The sequence below is a fragment of the Leptinotarsa decemlineata genome, unplaced genomic scaffold (genome assembly GCF_025532065.1).
Source record: "Leptinotarsa decemlineata unplaced genomic scaffold, Ldec_3_MD MMD2_tig00026340_RagTag_RagTag, whole genome shotgun sequence".
Classification (NCBI taxonomy): Eukaryota; Metazoa; Arthropoda; class Insecta; order Coleoptera; family Chrysomelidae; genus Leptinotarsa; species Leptinotarsa decemlineata.
In genome coordinates, this window is record NW_027412694.1 from 4,903,450 (window position 1) to 4,930,735 (window position 27,286).

General features: G+C 34.8%; 1 protein-coding gene and 1 long non-coding RNA gene across 2 annotated transcripts in view; one reads left to right on the forward strand and one right to left on the reverse strand.

Moving 5' to 3' along the window:
* The window catches only part of LOC111505872 (uncharacterized), a 135,458-nt gene that overhangs the window by 93,769 nt on the left and 14,403 nt on the right, over positions 1 to 27,286 (reverse strand). The window contains exons 3-4 of the mRNA XM_074183399.1: positions 13,600 to 13,848; positions 10,727 to 11,008 (exon numbers count right to left, since the gene is read on the reverse strand). Of these exons, the coding sequence (XP_074039500.1) occupies positions 10,727 to 11,008; positions 13,600 to 13,848 (531 nt within the window). The remainder of the gene's footprint in view (positions 1 to 10,726; positions 11,009 to 13,599; positions 13,849 to 27,286) is intronic.
* Positions 3,982 to 5,262, forward strand: LOC141485935 (uncharacterized). Its single transcript, XR_012467541.1, has 3 exons — positions 3,982 to 4,391; positions 4,457 to 4,549; positions 4,851 to 5,262. It is a non-coding gene; the product is annotated as an uncharacterized lncRNA (long non-coding RNA).

The following is a 27,286-nucleotide window of genomic DNA, read 5'->3' on the forward strand; positions in this document are numbered from 1 at the left end:
GGTACTATTAACTGGACTGATCGAATTGTTCTGCATTGTAGACACCAGAAAAAGTGGACGCTACGCAGAAAAAGAGGCGATAAAATGTTAGAACTTTTTGTGCTTCCTTTCATTCCTCTGATATCTGGATGACACATTGCCATCAGTCGTGATATTGTTGTTGTATATCAAAATGCCTTTTACCTTCACTCCCAACGAATACGTTGATATGCTTTTAATTTTTGGTGAATGCCGAAAGAATAAACGTGCTGCGGAGAGGCTGTATGGGCAGCGCTTTCCTGATCGTCGACAACCAGGTCGTAATACGTTTTCGTATGTAGAAAATACTATGCGAACGGCATCATTTCCAGGAAAAACAGATCAAGTACATCCTACGCCCGTGCGAACTGAGGAAAATTGCATAAATGTGTTGGCCTACGCCGAAGCACATCCTCATATTTCGGTTCGTGCATTGGCGGTAGAAATTGGGATCAGTAAGTCATCTGTGCAAAGAATTTTCAAACAGTACAAGTATCATCCCTTCAAAATTCATTTACACCAAGGACTCAGACCTACCGATTTCGAAAGACGAACGGCATTCATTGCTCACATTCAATTTTTAGTCCATGACAATCCAAACATCCTCAATCAAATCTTGTGGAGTGACGAATCCCGCTTCCATAATAATGGTACTGTTAATCGACATAACATGCACTATTGGTCACAGGACAACCCTCACTGGATTAAAGAAACCAATTTCCAAACAATGTGGGGTGTGAACGTGTGGTGTGGTTTACATAATGGACGACTCATCGGGCCCCATTTTTTCCAAGATATTTACATTTCTTAATGGCAACAAGATGGTGCTCCTGCACATAACCATAATGTAGTTACTACATTCCTCAATGATACTTTTCGATACCGTTGGATTGGAAATAGTAGACCTGTGCGATGGCCTGCACGTTCTCCAGATCTCACGCCACTGGACTTTTTCCTGTGGGGATATCTGAAGCGAGTTGCCTTCGAAACACAACCAATGAATATTGACGATTTAACCCAAAAAATTTTAGAGGCTTGTCATACCGTTACTCCGGAAATGATTAGGGCTTCCTGTACTCGCGCGCTGATTCGGCGACTTGAAGCATGTGTGGCAAGTGCTGGCCAACATTTTGAACATTTTCTGTAGTATCATGTATCAAAATACAGATGATCTTAAACATTAATATTTCATTTGTGTTTTTATTTTCTATGATTCTGCATGTCATTCTACCTACCATGATACATCATTGACCGAGAAATGAAAAAGACTGTAAGTTGAACCAAAACAAACATGGGCGTGCCATTTGAAAAACAAAAGTTAGGGGTGGTTTCTTGGGGGTTGTTTACCAGGGGGTGGATTTTTCTATGCTGCATGAAAGTGCTTGTGTTCTCCTATGATACATATTTTTGTTTTAATTTTTGTTCTGCAGGTAACTGAGATATCTGCTGGCCTAAAAGCTCTGGGACACCCGGTATATACGGAAATGTACTCTTATAACACAAGTTATTCCAATATTTCAATAAAATTTATTATCATCTTCAGAGAAAAGCCAAATTTGTATGATGGTGATACAATATGAAAATTATTAAGATGAAAGGTCACATTTACTGTTAGTGAGGTTGGCCGTATCGAAAAGAATGTTACATTTAAACAATTGAAACACGTCAATACAATAAACAAGTCATTGAATTGAAAGAGGTCGACTCCTCACTGGATGCGAAGAAGAATATTGAATTAAAATTTACTAAAAATCGTTATTTGTTTAAAATTATGGATTACCGGTGAAAGCCATGTGGTTGAAGAACAAAGAGAGAGACATAAAACAATTGACAATGTCATCTGTCATGTAATTCAGTTTGAAAAGGTGTGTTTGTTTGTAGATAATAAAACTATGGAACAAAAGGGAACTATTCTGGTGCAAGTGTGATCAGATACATTGTCAATTGTTTTGTGTCTCTCTCTTTGTTCTTCAACCACATGTCTTTTACCGGTAATCCATAATTTTAAAACAAATAACGATTCTTAGTTAATTTTAATTCTATATTCTTCTTTGTATCCAGTGAGGAGTCAACCTCTTTTAATTTAATGATATGTTTATAGTATTGACATGTTTCAATTGTTTAAATGTAACATTCTTTTCGGCACGGCCATCCTCACTAACAGTTAGTTGTGACCTTTCATAATAATAAATTTTATATTGTATCACCATCATACAAATTTTGTAGGTTTTCCCTGAAGATGATGATAAATTTTATCGAAATATTGGAATAACTTGTGTTATAAGAGTACTATTCCGTTCTGCTGATCACCCAAAGATAATTCCCAAGTTTTGTTCTTAGCTAGTCAGCAAATACTGAAAGAAGAGGGAGTTGTTGACTCGTGTACATAAATACTGCATCATACAATATTATTGAAGGTCTGTAGAATTCGATATTTGTTCTTTTTAATTTTTATTAAGTATTATCATTGCAGGTGTATTCGAAAATAAAAATGTATTTTTGTTTTAGTTAGAGATGAGACCCGCTTCCTTCCCATGTTGATCGGAGAGAGGCAAATCATAACCCATCTAGACGAGAAGAAATTCAGGGCTAAGGATATATTTTTCCACTTAGTCCAAACTATGCATGAGAATTGTTGTGAAGAAACTGACAAACAAACAGCAGACAAGTTTTAAAATATTAAGATGAAAGTTTATAATCGATATAGAAATTAATGATGGAAGTATTTATTGGATAATTTTCAGTCGGATAAAATGAATGCGAAAAAATTGTGTTACTGAAAATGAAAGAATTTTTCTTGAACAAATGAATGAAGAGCTGTATAAATCAAATATCTATTAATAGATGAAGAATTAGTTATTTTTATATTTCATTCTTCTTTGGGTGATGAACTTCAATCAGGGTTGACGGCAGTCACTTCTGATTTAACTTCATAAAAAAACTCCCAGAGGAGGGGATACACCCCATCTGAGAGAAGTATCTGAAGAAAAGGATATACCTCGTAATCAAAAGAGAAAATCTGGAAGCTCTTCATACAAAAGCACATAATTCAAATATTTGGACAACTTAAAAAATAATAACAAACTGAGCCAGTCCTTCTATGACAAACACCAGGAAGTTATTTCAAATATAATGGAGAATGAAAAAGAGTTTGATGAAGGACTGATGAATACATTTTTTGAAAGTCGGTCCAAACTGTTGAAAAAACTGCTAAAGCTTCTCTTGAATGACTTCTCAATGTTAATTTATTTTATGTTGTTTGTCATTTTCATGTTGAACCTCCAGATCGTGTCAAACCAACAAAAAACACTGTCTATAGAAACGAATGATAACATATTTGTTCTAAGAGAAAATATGAACTGTGGATATTCTCTGATCATTTTGTGAAAAACCTAATGTTTTATGTACAGAACTACCGCCTCAAAACAAAACAGTCTGACAGCTATATCCCACACAGCACTAGATATTCATGGAATATTCCCTGTATATCATAAAACGGACGTATATATTCCAAATATTCATAGAATATTCTTGGAATATATACATGCCTTTAGAATATTCATAGAATATGCTTGAATGAATATGGCAGGATTATTCCCGAAAGAATGTGCATAGAATGTCTATAAATGGATTATTCTCCCTTGAATATTCTAAGAATATTGTCGATCGAATATACCATATGGTATATTCTTAGAATATATCCCCACGGTATATTTTGGAATATTCTATACAATGGAATTTTGAATTATCTTATAATAACGTATTCAAATAATTCAATATTTTTAAAAACAAAAATATTTGAAGATCTTAATCGAATGCATAACCTAATGTATATAACCCTGATAGTGTTAACCAGTTTTTGAACTCAACGCAAAGATTCTGGATGAATTGCTCCAACAGCAACTGTTGGAAACTACAAAAAAATTTGAATGGGCCAATAAATGAACCAATTGCATCAATAAATTGGTTAATTCTCATCCTATTTGTCTTTTTGTATTTGAAATTATTTAATTACAAAGCGAAAAATCCTGGAAACAGAGAAATGGGGAAGTGAATAATTGGAGTAAACGTTTCTCATTGGTCAATTGAAGTGTAGCGCGCGACAGTCGAATAAGCTCTGTGAAAGCGGCTGTCCCTTATTAATGCATGGTACATTTGCGTTTGCGTTAAATTCGACATTTGATTCAACATGGCGGTTGACGTGGCAGGTTCGCGTGTGTAATGCATGATGTGTTGGTGTTATTATCAAAGTATAATTCTGTCACGTTCAGTGTACCATTTATAATTTGGGGTTGTCCAATTTGCAGTACAGCGAATAGTTTGATTTTGGATCTTCAAACAGGAGAGTTGCATCTATTCAGTCTTCAAGAAAAGTAAGTAAAATGCAATAGTATCGATAGTAAAGTCATGGTGATTAACCTACTATACCTCATTTTAGGTTCGAGGAGAGTTGGTGTGTGGGATTTGTTGGTTTGACTAAGTACATGTTTGAACTAGAGTGATTTCAGCTGTGTATCTTCAATAGAGAAAAGTAAGTGAATGACACATTCTTTTGTATCATTTGTTTTCATAATTTTGATCACTCGTTTTCAAGATAGTATCAATTTGCCCAAAAGGAAACAGAGTGATACCTGGTATAGGCAGGTGCGCCAAGGAACTGGAAACGTAATGATTACTTTTCAACAAGACAATGCAAGTTGCTCTCCAAGTCATAAAATGTTGTAAATGTTCATGAGTAACCTATGCGAAAAATATCTATTTGATTTTTATTCCAGTTTTATTGTGCTACTTTCAAATAGTGATAATGAACGTTAATGTATATTTTGTTCCAGGTATTACTATTGAAACACTGGCTGATGCATTGTTGGACAAATATAAGGAAAACTATTCTGGTGAGCAAAGTTTGAATAACTTTAAGTAAGTGAAATTCATTGAAGAACCCATCATACCACTCATTTTAAATACTTCATTTGTGGGTTTATTTTTCGAAGTGAGAAACCTAACTAACCTATTTCTTGATGTAATACACTTTTTCTTTTTCAATGAAATGATATATTTATTATTTTTTAATTAGTGCTGATGAATTCACAGAGTTGTTACTTTAGTATATTTTTTAGTATACATTTGTTTGAGAGTAGGAACATCCTAATTTGAATACATTTCTAATATTTGTAATATGACAGTATTCAGGAATATTTTATTCAGTGAATAAATATTTTGAATTAGATTTTTTATTTTTAATATTGGTTGAAACGTTGAAACCAAATATTTCGCCAGGAGCACTTCCAGGGATTATTCTCCAGAAGATATATATATATATATATATCCATGGCATATTCATAGCATAATACAATATCCTTAAATGTATATTCATGAAATATACCTGGAATATCTATTGCTATGTTACATTTACGACAGCACATAGACGTATCATGTTGGCGTTGGTGGTAGCCAAAAACACCCTACGTACTCACAGTATTGTGATGCCTGAAGATGCGAAACACGTATCGCGGTGTTGTAAACTGTCAAGAGAAAATCTGACATTGAAGTTTTTTTTTAACACGTTATACTGGATTTCCATGAAGTATTGGTCATTTCTATCATATTTTTATTGAAAACACTTATATTGTTGTTTATTTTTCCTCATTGTGACTGTATCCACAGAAAGTCCTATAAATATGTCGTCATCTGCAGCTATATGCATGTGAATTATGTATCATTTTATATCGTAATATGTTTAGTATACAAAAAAACAAACATTACCCGATACAAGGTGATGATATATATATATATATATATATATATATATATATATATATATATATATATATATATATATATATATATATATATATATATATATATATATATATATATATATATATATATATATATATATATATATATATATATATATATATATATATATATATATATATATATGATTTTATTTGCGGTTGACGAATCGAACATTACAGACCCTGATACCGTAATAGTCCGGTCAAATTAGACCAGAGAATAAGAGTAAAGCTACCTAAATTCCCACCAAGCTAAAAATCAGTAGGATTGTTGAAAATATGATTAAAATTGAATTTGAAAGTTCCCCATCTTTCCCCTGTAAGGGGAAAAGTAAAAAAATTAGTTTTTCGCGATTTTCAGCAAAATGGTGAGTTTTATCATAAAAATGCTGAAGACAAAATTTGTAGATCATAAAATTATCTACGATTACTTTTTTTTCTACGAGCCACCGTTTTCGAGATATAACGATTGTAATCGTCATAATATGCATGAGTACGCCACGTATATATATATATATATATATATATATATATATATATATATATATATATATATATATATATATATATATATATATATATATATATATATCTCTGTAGCTGTAATATATGTTGAAATATTTTTCTATCGGTCATTGTAACTCACACTTATAATATAAAATATACATAAGTTATAACTATAATAATATCAGGTAAAATGAAATCCAGTCCATTCATTTATACGCCATAGTAACCTTGAAACAGCATCTGTCCACTGTTCAATTGTGTGCGTGGCTAGAGCCTCATACCTCCTATAATTACTCGTATTACTAACTGCTCGAACTCCAACTGAAAAAACTATTTTCTTCTTAAAACCAGGTAAAGCTCAACATCAATCGGAAATATATTAATCAAAAAGTTTATCTACTTTTGCAAAGTGTCAAAATCATGTTCTATTTTTATACGCAATAACTGGCTGTGATACGACATCTGCATTCCACAGGAAGGGTAAAATAACAATTATCAAAATGTGTGAAAAACAAAATTTAGTTCAATGTGCTGAAGTTTTTAAAAATATTAATTTAACTCGACAAGAAATTATCACTAATGGCATTTTATTTCTTCTTTCTATGTACGGAGCTCCTAAAAAAATTATCTGCTTAGATAAGTATAGATATGCATGTTTCGTTAAAAATACCAAAAAGTAAAAAACAAATATAATCACCTCGTCTTTCTCCAATCTCAGTTGCTGCTCATCAATATCTTTTTCGGGTATATTACCAAGTTCAAGTGTGGCTTGGTTATTAGCTAGACCCTACATATTGGGGTTGGAAGTTAGTTAACAATTTCTTAGAACCAGTCCAAACTTCTATTCCACCTGCGCCAGAAAAACTGCTAAACATAATTTTTGCAACTGCAAAAAGGGGTGCAGTGCTAAATATGGTTGCAAAAAAGCCGAACTTTTTTGTTCTCTGGCATGTACACATTGTCAAGGCCAGTCGTGCTCTAATATTGAATCACCAACAGTGAAGGATCCGTTTGATTCCAACGAGGCAACATGCGATGTTTACATGTACTCAGGATGAAGATGAAGGAGAACAGAAAGAACAAGAACAAGAAGAAGAACAAGACGAACAAGAACAAGAGAACAAGAAGAAGAATTTTAAAGGCACGACTTGTACGATTAAATTTCACTACTTTGTTTTAACTTAAATTGCTTTTATCTTTTCAATCTCTGCTAATATCCATTATTTTGCAATAGTTTCAAATTAAACAGGAGCACAACTGCCCCGTGGAATAGGCCTACTGGGGAAACCACGTTAAAAAAACGCGCTAAGTACACTACTTCATAAGTGGCGTGGAAAAGTGTTCATATTATGACGATTACAACTTTTAAAACTTTTTGAATCGTTATATCTCAAAAACGGTGGCTTTACAATTTTTTTCTGGAATATTTTTATGATAAAACTCACCGTTCTGCTGAAAATCGCGAAAAACTCATTTTTTTGACCTTTGACTTCGAATAAAATTTTTTCAATACAGAGGAAAGACGGAATTTTCAAATTTTATTTTTAATCACACTTTAAAACAATCTTACTGATTCTCAGCTTGGTGGGAATTTAGGAAGCTTTAAATGTCTAAATTGACCGAACTATAATGTGTTACTTTTTTTGAAAGCAATGGCGTTCCAGTTTCAATTTTTACCACTTCTCACTCAAGAATGAAAGAAATATCAATAAAATCTGACTACTTTTACCAACTCTCATTTTTACCCGAAATAAATGATTGTACTATCTTTAGTAAATGAATAATATTAGAAAACTATGGAATTAACTCCCAATTATAATTTTTCATATGTTTTTTCCACATTAAATTGGTACTTTCATTTTAAACTGACAAATGAAATTTGTAATTCAATTTATTCATTGAATATTATACTTGTAAAGGAAGAATTCAATGAAATCTGTAAAATAACTCGAATTGTAATAAGTCATCTACCGGAACGACAAAATCAAAATAAATAATGGAATAAATTTATTATTGATGTTCAAAAATGTTCCAAAAAATGTTTAATGTCATTCAAACGTATTAAGAAATATTCAAAATGAACCATTCGAATCCATACTAATTACTCAGAAAATGATGGGCAACAGACAATTTCAAGTATTTAGTATTTTGAGCGGCCTACACACATAGGAACCTGGTTGTTCGCCATTTTCTCCAGTGCTTGTGGTGATATGGCGCACGAAAATTTCAAGTCCTCCAAGTTTCTTCCGGTAGCTAGGTAGCGAAGTGTTGAAACGAGACGATGTTCGGCCGATATCGACTTTATCATGTGAGTTGTTTTGATATGTAGGATGTCATTATTGAATAATTGGTGTAATCTTTCGCACTGTTCTCCCCACGATGATATTAGAGATTGAGGTGAAACCACTTCTCTCACATGAATCCACTGCCTGATCCATTGCGATATTTTCTTCTTCTTTCTTGTAAAACCCCCAAACTCATATAATACAACAATAATAGCTGTAATCTTCGAAGAACTCATCCCAACTGCTGGAATGAAACTAGTGAAATGGCGAACCGTTATTCACATTCCCCTCCATTGAGTGTAGGGGGTGACGAACCAAGAAATTGGTGCGCCGAACCAAGAACTTGGTTGAGGACCCTGGTGGAGACTGACCCATCACAAACGATAGTGGGATGGCGGAAGAACTGGGCGTTATCTCCCATGCGGTTTTTGATGGTTTGAAACGTATTGGAAAATTCAAAGAGCTCGGAAAGTGGATGCCCTATGATTTGAACGATCGACAGACATTGTCACGTTTTGAAATTTGTTCTTTTTTGGAACAGATCGTCACGTGTGATGGCACTCAGGCACTTCCCAAAGGCGAAAACCCACCCAAAAAAGACCATGGCTACTGTATAGTGGTCAGCGGCTGGTGTGAATAACTATGACTATCTGCAACCGGGCCAAACCATCACAGTAGATTCTTTTAGTGAGGAAATCGACGAAATGTACCGGAAATGGCGTCAGCAGCAGCCGGCACTGTTCAACAGAAGAGGTCCGATCCTGCTTCAAGATAACGCCCGTCCGCAAGATTCACAAATCACCGCCCGAAAATACTCTCCAGATTTTTTCCAACCGACTACAATCTTTTCAAGAAATTCTACAACTTTCTGAGCGGTAGAACCTTCGCCAATCAGGACCAGGCAAAAACGAGCTTCATCGACTTTATCGAATCCCGATCACGCAAATTTCGGAATTTCAGATTTACGACTTGTGCTGCGTTGGCAAGAATTCACTGATTCAAATGGCGCTTATTTCGATTGATTTGAATGAGTATATACTGAGATATCAGTTCAAAATATACTTATAAAAACGGACAAAACTCGTAGCATAGCTAACAGTAGGTTTAGTTCCAACGGAAGACATGGCTCCTCTTTACTGAGTATGTATTTGCTAGTATTGGATCAAAAGATTTCCTTGTCACTAGATTTCAAAAAAAGATGCTGTATAAGATTATGTTACAGTAATAATAATTTGTATATCTTGTTTGACTGCACAAAGTTGGAACTACAATATTTCCAAATGTACATTGACAAGAAAATCGTCTAGGAGTAGATTATGTAAAAAAATAATTAAATATAAAAACAATGAATTTTGTTACATAGCTGTGATAATTGTAATAAAGGAGATTATTCAAAAATGCAATTGTTTGAAATCAATGTCATGGAATTGATTTAAAAGAATTGATTTAAGTTACTTCTTAGGGTAGAAGAGTAGAACGACAAGAAATATGTAAATTGTTTTGAAATAAAACTATAAATTACAAGGGGCTTTTAAAAACTTTTCTTCAAAAATCTTTATTGTTTTTAAATAATAATGATTCTCTGATAATATTTAGGAAAACGTAACGCAGACGATCTATCGAGTCGAGCTACAGGATATAATCTTCGCGAAAATCAGATACTCTCGATTCCACGTCATCACTCATCTATTGTTCCAAGAGGTCCTCACATTATGTCAATAAAATTATATAATAATCTCCCTATCGACATTAGAAACCTCACAAGTCTGAATTCATTCAAAAATGAGGCAAAATTGTTTTTACTCATTCTATTAAGGAGTACTTTAACCTACACTAATCGATTTAACAGCATACTTTTGTTATATCCAATGTAGTTTTTAATATGCATTTCAATCTGTATGTGTGAACAATTCGCTCTTCCTTCTTTTTTATTGTTATTTATTTGAATGTTTTTTTATCATAAGAACCTTTGTAATGCGTATTTTTATGACACATCTGACGCATTTCTATGTTTATTTGTATAAACCTGGAGACATAAAGAAAAATAAAAAGGAATACTACCACTCTCAAAATGATCAAAGTAACTTAATCAAATGGAATAGATTTGCTGGAACTCACCTCGATTTTGTTCCTGTTGTTGCTGATTCAATCGAATTATGTGATCTGAACCAGGATGTCCGTTGAAACAGGTACATTTTTCAGGATGATCGCATATATTTTTATTGATGTCGAAAAGAGTTCCTGGTGGACAGTCCATCGGAAATGGCTGGCCATTACTACAACTTATAAATTTTGAACAATCGGTGTAGTTAGGTATAAGTCCACTGAACCCTTCTGGACAGTTCGCCTGTTGTACGGATTTTGGAACACGTAAATTTGCCAAAGTATTGTGACTGGGACCTGTAGAAAAAGTAATCGAATAATTATATAGCAAATAATGACCGAACTAGATATTATCAATATACCTTTTCGAAAATTTCAAATATTTGTATATTTTGTTCATTAACGTCAAATAATATCTCGTAGTTTCTCTAAACCTAACCATTTCCAATAGATTCCGTCTTAGCGAATCTGAAAGAAAGAACTTTCCTTTGATGCCGGCCGTGAGTATTATAATGATAACTCCTTCCCTTTCCCTGTACTCGTTTCCTGAACTAAGAGGAAGAGGCCCCATCAACCAACTCTTATCAGAAATGAGATAAATCGAGTACACACCGACAACGATCAGCCTATTGTTGATGGTCGCAATGGTATTGGATGCAGCATAGTTGTCTTCATGTAAATCAGATTGAAAATTTTCCTTTACCCTTTCAACTGAAGTTCGTCAGGAAAACGAACGATTCAAAACTGAGAGTGTTAGGAAATAAAGGTCCATGACATCTGTCGTCCTGGCCCTGTGCACCCTTTCCTGACTGAGATGTTTGATTAACAAAATATTCATCTTTTACGTAAATCGTCAGGCCTTCACTCAACTGGGCGACAGGGCCTTCTAAATCAGAAATACACCCACTGCTTTTCTTCGTGAAACTTTGTTTTTATGTATATAGTTCTCATCGGCCTGGCTAAATAACTCCTTCTCAACATACTAACGAAGTTAATGAAGTATCCGTTTCAACTCCCGTTCACGACACTGATAAAAAATTCACAACATTCTATAAGTACAAACAATCTGAATGCGCGGATTGAGTTCATGAAGCCACAACAATTGACTTGATTCAATGCACTGACTCACAGTGTTTTTACAGAAGAAGCCAACTTTTGTCAAATTCATGATAAATCCTTTGGTCTCCGATCGCAACCTTTGTGACCTTATGATGGCAAACATAGTTGGCTCAATTTTATGTAGCAACAAAAGTTGATTGATCAATGTGACTTTCATATGAACACTGGATAAATCGTTCAGTATCAGAGACCAAACTGCAATCAGTGCTTCAGCCAGACCCATTCCCAATTTTCGGGAAATGTATAACCGTGGAACCTATGAAAGAAATTACTGATGACTTTTTTTGTCAGCCTGATATCCAAAATTTCTCAGTCAAATTACACAACAAACCCCAAACACATGGCATTTTTTTTGTATTTCTTTGAACCAGACTTTCTAGGGAAGAGTATTTTAGTGAAAGTACTATTGAATGACGGAAATTGAAACTATCTTCAGAGGATATTTCAATTTCGTTTCTGCCCTTGGAATAACCAATCATCTTTGAAGGAAAGTAAGCTCACAATTGAAGAATATAGTTTTGCCCGGGAAAACATTTATATTGAATTAATTTGAAAAAATATGATCATCCTTTAACGATTTCCGATATTCTAGTCATTTCTTTTTGTGCTATTGCATTGTCATCATAAACCACATTATTTATGGCCAAGGACAAGACGAATCACTGAACCAGTCCCGGTGGCTCTCACCATTTGAACTCTAATAACATTTTTGTATCTTTGCATTTCGAACATGAGTTGAGAGGATTCCCTGGAACAAACTGTTTTTTCAAGGTTACCTTTGAAATATCTTCAAATATTTTTGATCTCGGAGAATTCAAGTAAAAACTGTAGATAAATCTAGTCCGAAGGACTAAAATATCTTCAAATATCTTCAAGCTATTTTTGATCTTGAAGAATTCAAGTGAAACTGTAGATGATTCTAGTCCGAAGGAAAACTCGACCATCCCAATCTCAAATCGAGAATGGTTAATGCAGTCAAGCTGCTGGAAAATAATTCCATGAAATTCAAAAGATAAGCTTAACTGCATCCATCTTTCCCGATTTCATACCATTTCTATAAACATGTGGATTCATTTTCCGATGGCATTCCAGGATAACTCCCCAATTTCTGCTACCGCAGGTTGATTGCTCAAACCACCAACACTGACATAGAAACTTGGCAAGCTGACTTGGGTGTCACACCAATAATAAGTGGTTCCACTTATGTCTCGCTTGCGTTTAAGCAGTTATTTTTATTGGGTACTTTTCTTGGTTATTCACATTTTGTCTTCAATCGAGGATCACCTGCCCGGTACTGACGATGCCAAATAGGCCGAATTAACTGTCTTCCGGTGGTTCTTAAATTCAAGTACATAATTGTTTAATAAATGAAATATGTGGCTCATTGATTCAAATGTCATGGAACCACTTTCTCAGATGACAGATTCGATACCTCTGGTTTTGTGCTGCCATCTTCATTTCATAAGTTGCATTCGTGACGATAGATTTCTGAAGGTAACATTGAAATGAAAAAACGCATGGTATTTCGAAAAATAACAGTATTCAACAATAAATGGAGGGTGCGTCATATTTCAGCCTATCGCATTCGAAAGTCGCGAATAATAACTTACAAAATTTAATTTTTTTGCTTTTCTTCAAGAATACTTCACTTGTATAGGAAACTGATATATACATATTACTATTTGTAGGATATTATCAGTGGTAGCATCTTAATAAGAATAAATATATTCTCAATACATATAGCTTGAATATTAAAATTATACACTAACCTGTTACACACTCGACTTTATCAGGAAAATCACACTCTAACGTCTTTGGGTTGAACAAGGTTCCAGGTGCGCAATTTTGGACTACTCCCCTTCCTTTCCAGCAATTTAAGTACTGATTACAGGAAGACGCATACACAAATTGGCCTGTGATTCCTGATGGACACTTATCATATATTTCTAGAGATTTATATTCAATTCGCCTCTTGAAAATTGTCCGGTTTGGTACTGATAACTCATTGGTATCGATTTCTGAAAATATTATCAGTCAATTTCGAGAAGAATATTGAAAACAACTGTTGAAATATTTTTTTCCGTTAAGCAGATATCGCCTTCTTACGAACGAAAACCCTCATTTTCGGGCGAGCTAAGAATTAACGAGATCAGAACGGCAACTCAACCGGCTACCTTCTCGGAGCCGGTTGGATTGGCGTTCTGAGTAATCAAAATCATCAGGTAATTCCATAATCAATTTTGATAACATGTTCTGAGTTAATGAAAGTAATGTGAGACAACACAAAATGAATACAATTCGTATAGTTCACATCATCTTTGAGATTCAGAAAATAGAAAAGTCTTCGATTAAATAAACCAAATTGAAATATATGCTACTGACAAATATGGCATACATCCCTTTACTGGATGCATGTCATATTCTTCTGGAGATGATTTGGGTTGTCACCTTCTGTAAAATACTTAGGCAAATTAAAAACGAATTCAAACAATTTCGCTTTTAATGACTTTGCTTGACAGTTATTATTTTTTCATTTGTGTTATTCTCAAACAAGCTATGATATTTATCAAACAACTTATACATAGTGATGAACAATTAACTGATATAAGAAAATACAAATAAAATAAGTAACATTCTCCACCCCCAAGCAGACTTTGCAAGGTGAGTATATCAACTCCTGACTGAAAGAATACACACTTTGGTGACATGTCTCATATATGTTCCCTATTTATTTCTAATTCGAACAACTATTTTGATTCCGTCTTTATCGGGAAACGTTTCTTCTATTTTTCCTCTGATCCACTGATTCCTAGGTGCCTTCTCGTCCACAATCAAAACTATGTCGCCAATTCTAATAGGATTACTTTTGTCATGCCATTTTTGTCTCTGAAGAAGTGTTGGTCTATATTCAATAACCCATCGTTTCCAGTACGTATCTGCTAATGCTTATGCAATTCTCCATTGCTTTCTGCTAGAAAGTTCCACATTGCCGAATGATCTAACATCACCTGGTCTCAGTAGCAGAAAATGATTCGGAGTTATAGCTTTTGGCTCGTTGGGATCGACCGATATGTGTGCCAAGGGCCTTCAATTAATAATATATTAAATTTCACTCATCAATGTTACCAAAACCTCTCCTTTTGGATTGATAGACTTCAAACTGATCTTCAGAGCTGTTTTAATAGATCTTATCATCCGGTCCCAGATTCCACCCATGTATGCAGCTCCTGGAGGGTTAAATTTCCAAATTATATTTCAAGATGCGACTTCTTCTAAAATCTTTTTCTGGAACCATTCCTTGAGTTCACGTTCTGCTCCGACAAAATTGGTCCCGTTATCTGTTATTATCTCGTTAGGCTGACCTCTTCTACAAAACGTTGGATAGCAGGTATAGCAGAACTTGTGTTCAAAGATGCCGCGAGTTCAATATGAATTGCACGGAGAGCGAGACAAGTAGAGAGTACGCCGTATCGTTTTTCTACTCTTCTTCCTATTACAATGTTCCAAGTTTTGTTGGGGGTAGAGAGAATAACCAGGTGATTTTAGATATTGTCAAACAATATGCACAAAATGCAAATCCCACAAATGAAGTTCAATTTTTGTTGTAAAAGAACTTTATTTGTGGTATTCGCATTTTGTGCATATTGTTTGACAATATCTAAAAGCACCTGGTTATTCTCTCCACCCCCAACAAAACTTGGAACGTTGCAATAGTAAGAAGAGTATAAAACGATACGCCGTACTCCATACTCTATATACTAAAAATATAATTTGGAAATTTAACCCTCCAGGAGCTGCACACATCGGTAGAATCTGGGAAAGGATGATAAGATCTATTAAAACATCTCTGAAGATCAGTTTGAAGTCTATCAATCCAAAAGAAGAGGTTTTGGTAACCTTGATGAGTGAAATTGAATATATTATTAATTCAAGGCTCTGACACACATATCGGTCGATCCCAATGAGCCAGAAGCTATCACTCTGAATAATTTTCTGCTACTGAGACCACGTGATGTTAGATCATTCGGCAATGTGGAACTTTCTAGCAGAAAGCAATGGAGAATTGCAGAAGCAATGTAAAAAACTTAGGCAAATTAAAAACGAATTCATACAATTTCGCGTTCAATGACTTTACTTGACAGTTATTATTTTTTCATCTGTGTAATTCTCAAACAACTTATGATATTTATCAAACAACTTATACATAGTGATGAAAAATCAACTGATATATGAAAATACAAATAATTCATTGTCTCACATTCGCATAAGATATGATGAGTTGTCTCTGTCCCTTTTTTGCATTGAAAATGGTTCTACTACTTGGAATAATTTGACTGGTCCCTTTTTATTTAGGGACAAAACACAAGCACTACAGGAAAATCCTTAAGGCGCTTACAGAGCGGTGCCTGTGCGAAAGAAGCGACTCACATTGGATTTGAATCGCTGGAGATTGAATCCATTTAGAAAAACGTTCTCAGATTATTCCACATAAATACAGTTCTACAGATGAAAGAGTTCTTGAACCGTGAAGTTCGAAGTGTACTGAGTTGAAACTCAAAACGATGAGCAGCCACAATCCGTCGCGTATTTCTGATATATTTATACCGCTCTTGGTGGAATCAAATGTGCCAAATCGCTTGAACACTTCCCGTGAAAGTATCTATGGAAAAGAGATAAATCTCCAACACATAAATGAAGTTAATAAAAAACATTTTGTCTAAATGCCTCTGATAGATTTTATTTATACACCGGTTTCGTGTTTGACTCCATTATCAAGTATAAAACTTGATAATGGGGTCAAACCTGAAACCGGTGTATAAATAAAATCTACCAGTTTTATTCAGACAAAAGTGTTTTTTATTCATTTCATTCAAGTCATCATGAATTACCATAAAATAAACAAGTCATCAATCACACATAATAAATCTCCAACCTTTCTTCGATCAAGGTTGCACGTGATGTTCGGGTATTCAATCAGGCGGATGGCTCTTTTTTGGATGGAATCAAGCAACTTCAGGGTTTGTTTTGGGGACAGAGCTCCATACATGAGAACAATACTCCAAAAAAAGGTCTGATCTGAGCTTTAGTATCAAAAGTTGCTGAGGTGTGTATAGTTTTCTGGTTTGGAACAATGTTCCAAGCTTTTGAGAAGCAGTCTTTGCAATTCTAGCGACATGATTGTGCCAAGACAGTGGTGTCCATTTTAACCCCCTACAAACTTATCGAAACAGAAAGCGGAATTGTCAGACCTGATATTATTATAACCGATTCGGAGACATTTATCTTCTTGGAGAAAATCGATGCCTGGGTTTTTGTCGTATTGAATTGAACCTGGTTACTTTCACCCCAATTCGAAATCACTTCTAGATCCTCATTAAGGTATGCAACCTTCTGCTGCCGGTGAAGATATGCTTCCGTCGGCGATATCCTGGAATCTAAATGGATTCCTGGACATCACTTATTAGGTATTCCCTATACTTTTCATGTCATCTATTCCAACGATATTGTTTTCTGTAATGATTTGTACAAGTCTCTTATTGCATATTTGTCTTATTCTTGTGTTCATAACTTGAGTTGTATGTTTTTCACATACCCTTTATATTTCTCACAGGCCCACTGTTCTGGTTCCGTACCAGAGATTTTGTAACATCCACAGTTAGTTCAAGGCCACGTACACTCATCAGCCATTTCGTTGCCTGTGATAGATGAGTGTCCTTATAGTCAGTATGTATACAGGGTGTCCCTGGACTTCCTTTTTTCCTCTCGGGAATGTATAGATGGGGTCAAAATATCACCAGTACTTCATATAACTTTTTTTCCTGAAATCCTTCGTTACCAAGTAACGGGCCCTCGAAGTTACAAAATGAAAAATGTTTTTCTTTGATAACTTTTCAAGTGAATATTCAAAATCATCCAAAATTTGGTAATTGACTAAACAAATGAATTCCTTCGATGAGCTTTCATGCAGGAGTCAGTTGTTTTGCTACAAAGTCAGGAACGGACTACCCCGATGGTCCACACCCCAAAACTTTGAAATGACAGATATTTTTCAATATTTTTCAACAAAATAAGGTTACTTGGACAATTTTATGAATAAAAGTACTCGTGTGGAAAGTCGATCGGAGCAACGAGTCTTGATAAAAATGTAGTTTCACTCGACGACATCAAACCCGCTCGTCCACCATTATTTGAAATGAATAATTATCAAAGCAGAAATAATAATGATAACGTTAATTCAACAACATTTATCCTGAGATGTCTACCATTATTCGAAAATATTAGTTTTTAAGGAAAATGGAAATGATAGGTAAAATGTTCATAACGAATTTTTATAATGCAAACACGTTTAACTAACGAAACTCAAGAGCCTCAAGAGCAAACAGAAATGAAAAATCCGCTACAGAAACTGCTCGATATGACCACCTTCTCTCTCTATACATTTTCTTAGTCTGCGAAGACACCCTCTCTGTACTTGAAATAGCATTCCAGGGTCGTTTCGTATGGCTTCACAATGTAATGTTATTCTATTCAACAATGCATCTCTTGTGTAAATAGGTGTAGCGTAAACAAGGCTTTTTAGATGCCCCCACAGAAAGAAATCCAATGGATTTAAATCCGGAGACCGCGATGGCCATGAATATGGCCCACCTCTACCAATCCATCTATTGTGGAAAATATGGTTCAGATGGTCACGCACAATCAAACTAAAATGAGGAGGAGCGCCATCATGCATAAACCATATATCTCTTCGGGTTTGCAATGGAACATGTTCCAAAAGTCCATTCAAATCGTTCTGAATGAACTCCAAATAACGTTCTCCATTCAATCGGTCCTGTAGAACGAATGGTTCTATAAGATGGTTTCCTATGATACCAGCCCAAACATTCACGTTGAATTTCCGTTGGTGTTTGGTTTGCAATATCCCATGGGGATTTTTTTCGGCCCTTATATGGAGATTATGAGAGTTGATAACTCCATCTCTACTGAAACCTGCTTCATCAGTGAATAAAACTCGATTAACAAAAGTCATATCCTCTCTTTGCCTATCCATGAACCAATTGGCATATTCCAGTCGTGCTGGAAAATCTTGAGGTGTCATGGCATGTTTCTTCTGGATGTGAAATGGGTGGAGCAGTTGTTCCCTAATTATTCTATGAATAGTGGACTTGGATGTATGGAACTGTTCTGATAGATTTCTGATGCTCATTGAAGGATCATCAGCGACGGCTTCCAAAATATTTTCCTCCAATACAACGGTACGTACAGTCCTAGGAGCGCCCTCACCACCTCGTTTTGGCAAAACTGTACCTACAATAATATCGAAATAAAACAACGTGCTCAAATTAATTATCAATTATTACATACCTGTCTCCCTCAAGCTGCGATCGACACGCTCGAATGTTTCTCTTGACGGTACCGTTCGATTGGGAAAATGCTCGGAATACAGACGACGAGCTTCTGCAGCGTTACAAAATGCTCGTCCATAAAATACATGCATATCTGCATATTCATTGAATGTAAACTGTTCGGCCATATCAAAAAAATTCAAAATATCCTACAGAATATTGACAATACAATGATAGTCATATGACAACGCACCACTCAACAAAACAAAATCGCATTCCAGTTTCTCATTTTTTATCAAAACTTTCTGAAAGGTTTTTTTGTCAACATCTGTGAAAGAAATGGAACATAATTATTCCCTGGATATTTTTCACCTGATCATGTGCAGCCGTTTTTGTAGTTCATTCGTTTGTTTTTTATTAGTATAGTAAATATTTTTTCCGATGTGCGTTTTTTCAGCTAAATTTAGATTCGTGTTAAAGAATTTCTCCCATAAAATTATAATTATCAGTGAAACTCCTCAACAGTTTAGCTGTGAAGAAGAATTTGAAACATTCGAATGTTGAGTTTCATGAGATTCAGATAACTGATCAACACGAAACGTGATTATTCCACACGTATTATGTACATACAAAATATGGAATGAATTCGATATTTCATAGTAGAGTAGCTTGTTTAAAAACACCACGAATCTACAGAACTTGATATTTCTTTTGAAAAAATATCTGCTATCACAATTGTGACTTAAACTTCAATATAGGTACTGTACTTTTTGTTTACGACTTCATTTTAGCATACTTTGTATTATTCCTGTTATAAATGTTGTTGAATTAACGTTATCATTATTATTTCTGCTTTGATAATTATTCATTTCAAATAATGGTGGACGAACGGGTTTGATGTCGTCGAGTAGAACTACATTTTTATCAAGACTCGTTGCTCCGATCGACTTTCCACACGAGTACTTTCATTCATAAAATTGTCCAAGTAACCTTATTTTGTTGAAAAATATTGAAAAATATCTGTCATTTCAAAGTTTTGGGGTGTGGACCATCGGGGGTAGTCCGTTCCTGACTTTGTAGCAAAACAACTGACTCCTGCATGAAAGTTCATCGACGAAATTCATTTGTTTAGTCAATTACCAAAATTTGGATGATTTTGAATATTCACTTGAAAAGTTATCAAAGAAAAACATTTTTCATTTTGTAACTTCGAGGGCCCGTAACTTGGTTACGAAGACTTTTAGGAAAAAAATGTATATGAAGTACTGGTGATATTTTGACCCCATCTATACATTCCCGAGAGGAAAAGAGGAAGTCCATGGACACCCTGTATAGTCAATTTATTTCCGTTCACCACTTTTTACAGGCTTTCTTATACCAATCTTGAAGTTACTTTTGAATTTAAATTCATTAGAGCCGCAAGATCAGCTTAGCTGCATATGAAAAATTGATCCGGTCATTCTGGTGAGGCTTCTAATCAATTTTCTTTGTGCAACACGATTGCAGGTATACCCTTTAGCCTGAAAGACCGGTATGTACTAGCCGAGTGGATATTTGAAATAAAGATTTCTCCCTGCGCAATATATTCTAGTTCCCTTCTTGAAACCCTTCGAACTGGTAATTAGTGTATTCGCAATTCTCTAATTGTGCACTAGGATTTTTGGAACAGTCAGTTGTCAAGATTTCAAGACACAACAGTTGCTCGCAACTTCTCCTCCATGTCTGATAACCTTTTTTACTTTGAAAGCACATGATGATGGATCATTAGAGTTGAAACAATCATCCAGGCAAATGAATGTTAGAAAATTAGATCTGAAGCGATCTGTATCATCAAATTTTGCTCAATTTGGGTTGTTCTTCAACACATATTAGAAATTCACTGAGAACGGAAGCTAAATTGAGATCCGATGACGCCAATTGAGAATCTATAGTCATTGTGTGAAGTCCATATTTGAAAATTTAGGCCAGTTGATAGTAACGAAAATGAAATCACTGAATATAGAAGTTCCTGTACTGGGATACCGTCAAATATTTTCATTCATTGACTAGAGGGGTCATTTCGGTTACCCCCAAAATTATGCCTGAATCAGAAATGGAAGTTGTTAAATATGAAACATTGTAAGGGTTTGTTGTAGCATTGACATTGGTGTCGGTAAATGTCAGAATATGGGAACTCCTTTTGTGCTAATATTGATGCTTCGAATTAACCATTTGTTACAAGTCCTCCAATGTTTCAGAAATAGATTTGAAAGTTGCTACTACTCTCACCATGATTTCTCCTTGTAAACCTATGACTGTCAAAAATAGTGATATTCAAAAAACCTCTACAGGATGATACATTCGAAAGCCATAATACATTTTTCTGTCCTGTTCCACCCTTGAAACCGGAAACAGATGACACATCAACGGAAAGTTAGCTCGAAAACAACTACACGCTGCCTGACCCTTTGCATTAATAATTCACCAGGTGACTCCAGTTGAGACTTGCATATCCCAATTGGTTTCAATTTCTTTAGTCGGTATTGAATTTCATAATAACGACTGAAATGACTGAATTTGAAAATATTCACTCATATATTCGAGTGGTAATTAGTACTGTAGAGATAGCGGTTGTATTATTATATCAAATTTTTCAAAAGATGTTTCATTCATCATCTGAACCGCAGATTAACTATCTATGAAATCTAATATTATAAAGAGAAAATATTTGTTCATTTATTTTTTTTGTAATGGATGAACTCAAAAACTATTCTGATTTCAAAAATTGTTTCACTTATATTGTCAGTGACTTCCATGGGTTGTATTTTGTTTTGAAAAAATATTACGGTATCTACGTTGTCATCAATAAAGTCAAATTATTGGAACACTACCCAACTAGCAATTTTATATTTTATAATGGTTGTGAAAACGTTTCAGAGAAACAAATTAAAAAACTGTATTTCTCCCAGAAATGTTTTCAGTGTGTTTATAAAACAGCTATACATAGGAAATTGGCATCGATTTATAAAACATTATAGTCTTTGTTGATATTTTTGTAAGACATTTTATAAACACTACAAAACTGTTTTATAAATATTTGGGCAGTTACTATAAAATTTTTCTAACACTTTTCGTAAAGAATCCTATAAAATAATTGAAATACAATTTTATAAAAGTTTTTTAGTAATACCAAGAAAGCTTTATAAAATATAAAGCGGCCTAAAACGATAAATATAAAATAAAAAAGTGTACAAATATGTTTTTTCAAAGGCGCAAGAAGTAATTCAGTATTAGACACTAGGAAAATATGATAGATATGTCACCAACTAGGAACTAATAAATGGAAAGGTTGGGGCCATTTCAATAATTTTACTTCTGTTCTTTGAAAACTGTTGAAAACATTATTTGTGCTTCAAAGATTGATATTTCAACTGCGAATGAAATTTTATTGACAAATATGTAGCCTATTAGTAAAATTTAAGCGTGCCAATCTTTTACTGAAATTATTGGAAAAAATTATTAATTATATAAAAATTCATCGACGGAATAATTTTTTACTTGCGAATCAACTTTGTTTGTTCTGAAAAATATAATCTTATAATATCTGTGTACTTTTCATCTGTAAATATCACTATATTTCATATATATTCATATTTTCAACTCATCTAATGTCAGTATTCCAAATTGCTATCATTTTAAAATGGCGTCGTTCTATAAAATACTTTGGTTTCAATAGCAAGAGTTTTAATGTATTTCAGCTTATGTGTTACGCCTATAAAACTGAGAAACACGTAGTTCTAGGAATTACGGCAGAGTTGGACTATTTTTGAAGCTATAGAAGTAGTTGTTTACAGCTGATTCTCGGCCTCCCCCACCACTATGACGTATTAATTGCTTTTTTTATTGGTTGTTGTTTGGTGAAGTCAAGGTGATGTGACCTTGAAGGGTGTGGTGTATGGATCGTTCAGAATTTTTTTCCCAGTTCTAATCCTCCCCCCACCAATATGACGTGTTATTTGCTTTTTTTGTTGTGCAGTGAAGTCAAGGCGTTGTGACCTTGAAGTGCATGGATCGTTCAGATTTTTTTTCATATGAGATTTTGTGTGTGTATGTGTGTGTGTGTGTGTGTGTGTGTGTGTGTAAGAGAATGCACGGTACAGGGTTTCATCATGTGCTTGTTTGTCTATGTACAAACATACGTCTGCATACTTCGAAGATCCTCCAAGTAATAAATGCTCCATCGGTGTGAGGGCACCAAGTTAGTAGTGGAGTGACGTCACAGCAATAACCGTTCAACGGCTAGAGAGCGACATGTTCACTCCACGACGTGTGGCAGAGTAATGCGTATTCATCGGTCTGCCCTCACCTCTCCCGAAGCGATGAAGGTTGTGACGTAACGCATTGCTCTAGCCCCGCTATCGATGGTGACACCACGGCAGCCGAGGACCGTCTGCCTAACGTCTACCCTCTCCGAGACCGCAACGACCACTGCTTGCTCGTATATCGACATCTGTTATCGCATTCAGTTGGGAGGTAATCTTGGCGCATGTAGTTGAGAAGTCGGGTTGGCTATGACGTCTTGACGGGTCCTATCAGAGTGTATTTAAGAAGCGTACGAGTGTTGGCTATGTCAGTTTACATCAAGTGAGTTAGTGAGAACTATTATATAAAATGTATTCCTGTGACTGTGGTAAATCTTTCACTCGTAGTGATAATCTTCGTCGGCATCAGCTCCAGAGTTGCCAAGGAGGGCCTGCAGTGAAACGGGTGAGAGTGGATAATGCAACACCTATGTATACGTGCAATTGTTGTAATGTGACAATTCCTATGACCCAAGTGAATTCTCACCGAAGAACCATGAGTCATAAAAATAATGCATGTGTTCAATTGTCTGACGGTGTTCAAATTATAACGAATGCATTCAATTGCTGCATTGCTACATACAGGGTGGAGAGTTCGATTGTAACCAGTGACTACATGTCATTTTTCAATGAGATTAGGCAGAAGGTCATTGAATTACTGGAATCAGCCATCAGGATCCATAAAAGCATCAAGGTGAATATGGAAGTTTTTGGGAATTATATTCTTCAGACTGATGATTCGAGGGACACGAAGTCATTTAATTCCCAAAATAAAATAGTGGACCAATCTTCAGATTTGAATGCTGTTTTTGATGGATTCCGTGATGTAATTGTGGCTCAAACGACTGAGTTCCAGGATCGTGACTCAGGTATTCATTTTTTAAAAATTTCAATAAGATTGAATAGTAATATTTTTTTTTATAATTCAGGTTGGACTTGTGAAAAAATATTGTTTCTCGAGGTCAACATTAATAAATACAGTCCACTGGAAGGACGTTCATATGTGAAGCTGCCTCAATGTATTCAATGGAAGAAAGCTGTTGTGAATGTTCGTGATGAAGATCAATATTGTTTTGCTTGGGCTATAACATCAGCATTATATCCTGCAGATAGTCGAGTGTCCGAACTTACGTCATATCCACATTTTTCCACTGTTTTAGATGTCACAGGTATGGATTTTCCGGTTAAAGTTAATAATAAGAGTATTGAAAGATTCGAAGATAGGAATGATATTTCAATTAATGTTTACGGTTTAGAGAGTACATTTGAGAAGGGTAAAATGAAGTATGAAGTGATTGGTCCATTGCGATACTCACAGAGAAGACTCCGGAGACATGTCAATTTGTTGTTTATAACTGATGACTCCGGTAATGGTCACTATTGTTGGATCAAAGATCTTTCAAGATTAGTTTCTAATCAACTATCAGCTCATAGACAGAAAAAATATTTTTGTGACCGATGTTTGATATATTTTTCTGATGAGAGATTGCTTTTACGTCATAATATGTATGATTGTAATCACATTAGTACCACAACACCAACTATTCAGATGACTATGAGGATGATATCATTAGTATATCATCTGATTCAGATGACGATACCATAATTATTGTTTCTGATGATGAGGAGCGTTAGTCCATATCATTGCATGGATTAATAAAAAAATAACAGCCCTTTTCAGGGCTACAATTGAAGACTAAAACAATAAAAAAATAGCTCTTTTCAGAGCTACCATTATACTTTCAAACAGAAACAGATTCATACCATTGTTAACATTATGTTAACATTATAATCTCAAACGAAATATATGTATGTGAAAGTATTCATCATTATATGCATACAATGATTGACAAAATGCCAACTTCAACTTTCATTTAAAGTAGTACTCATCATATGCATAGATATTCAATGACTATCAAATTCCAAATTTCGACTTTTCAGTCAAAGTAGTAATTTATTTGTCATATAATGTATAGATATTCAAAGACTAACAAATTTCCAACTTAGACTTTTATTAGTCAAAGTATTCATTTGTCATATAATCTATGAATACTAATACAACTAACCACTGTTTGTGTGAATAATGTAGCCCTGAAAAGGGCTGTTGTTTTTTTTGACCAGTAGGTCCACGGTTATTGTGCCACAGGTTGGACATTATTACATATAATACATGTAGATACTCGGGTGAAGTTTGTTAGTGGCCTCTCGCAAGCTTCACACCAATTCTGTCCCATTTCCATAATTGAGACAGTGTTGTGGGTGTTGACATGGGCATACCACCCTCCATTATTGTTTCTATGCGAATAAAACCGAAAGCAACACCAACATAGTTTTTTGTTCTCTCCATCTATTGTGCTGATCAATACGTATGCATCCATTGCACAATACAAATCCAAGGGATCTTCCAGTGTCTCACTGACATTGAGCGTTCGCATACCGATCCTCAAAGCACCATCGCCTTCAGTTGTGTCAGCTTCTATCCCTTCATCATCTCCTTCTTCATCCATGACCCTCTCAAACTCCATCACGTCATCATCTTCGTCGCTTTGGTTGGCCTCGTTTTCAACTTCGTCTATCTCATCTTCATCGACTCCAACATCTTCTGCTTCAACTATCACTTCCTCTAGCGGAACATTGACATCCTCATCATCTGATTCGTCTATCCAATTGTTTTCATCAACAGCAGATATTCTATTTAATGCAGCATTTATTTTTGCAGAATTCATCTTGTTGTTGTTTGCTCACAGTTGTAGAGAGTGAATGAATGAACTCTAGGTTTGCAAGTCGACTTATATAGAAGGTGATGCGACTCCCACTTGACTCGTTTAGAGTGGAATAGTAGGAGAAGTTATCCCACTATACTTTCACATGATGTTGATTTGTATAAATAGAGATCGTAGGTGTAGGAGAGAGCATTCAGAGTTTCTGTAAGTCATCTCTTAATATTTCTAATCGAATTAGTAAAATGCCGTTTCCAGAAGAGTGGAATGAAAAACCAAAAGTGTGTGTCTACCCAATGATGATTGCAGGGGCTATTGTGTGCTACTTTTGTCAAATAAGTAGACCTAAGGATTCAATCAATCCATGTACTGGTATGTGTAGTGATTGCGTGTTGCGGATTCAACTATCGCCTCCTTCTCATCCACCGAAGCGAACAAAATCGGATTATCGTCAACAACAGTTACAGTGTCTGAAGTGTTCCGAACCTATAATATTTAACAATATAGGTATCTGTAGAAATATTTGTGGTACCTGTGCTGCCGTTCCAACTCCACTACAACGTTGTTTGCGTTGTGATACATATTCCATGAATTGTTGGAATCATGTATGCAATGCATGTAGAAGTACTTGGGATCTGTGTGAGAAGGTTGGTCAACTCTACCCCAATAGGAGAATCCATTTTTTTCAATGTTGGTGTTTGACGCACGAGCAACAACTATTGAGGAATAGAGTCAAAGAACGTTTCACATCCACAGAGACATATTAACATTTTTCATTTTATATTTTTCATTTTTCATTTTATATTTTTCATTATCGTTATTGTCCTCTATTATTAATAAATATATATATATATATATATATATATATATATATATATATATATATATTTTGAATTTATTTGTATTATTTTCTAACATTTAAAAATACATTCATGCAACACAAAGTTTTCCTCTTAAATGACAAAGATTGTTACATGCGTAAATAGTTTAGTGAAAGAGCGCATGCGCTAGTTTATTTTCTTCTATAAATGGTGAGGTCTCAGTAACATC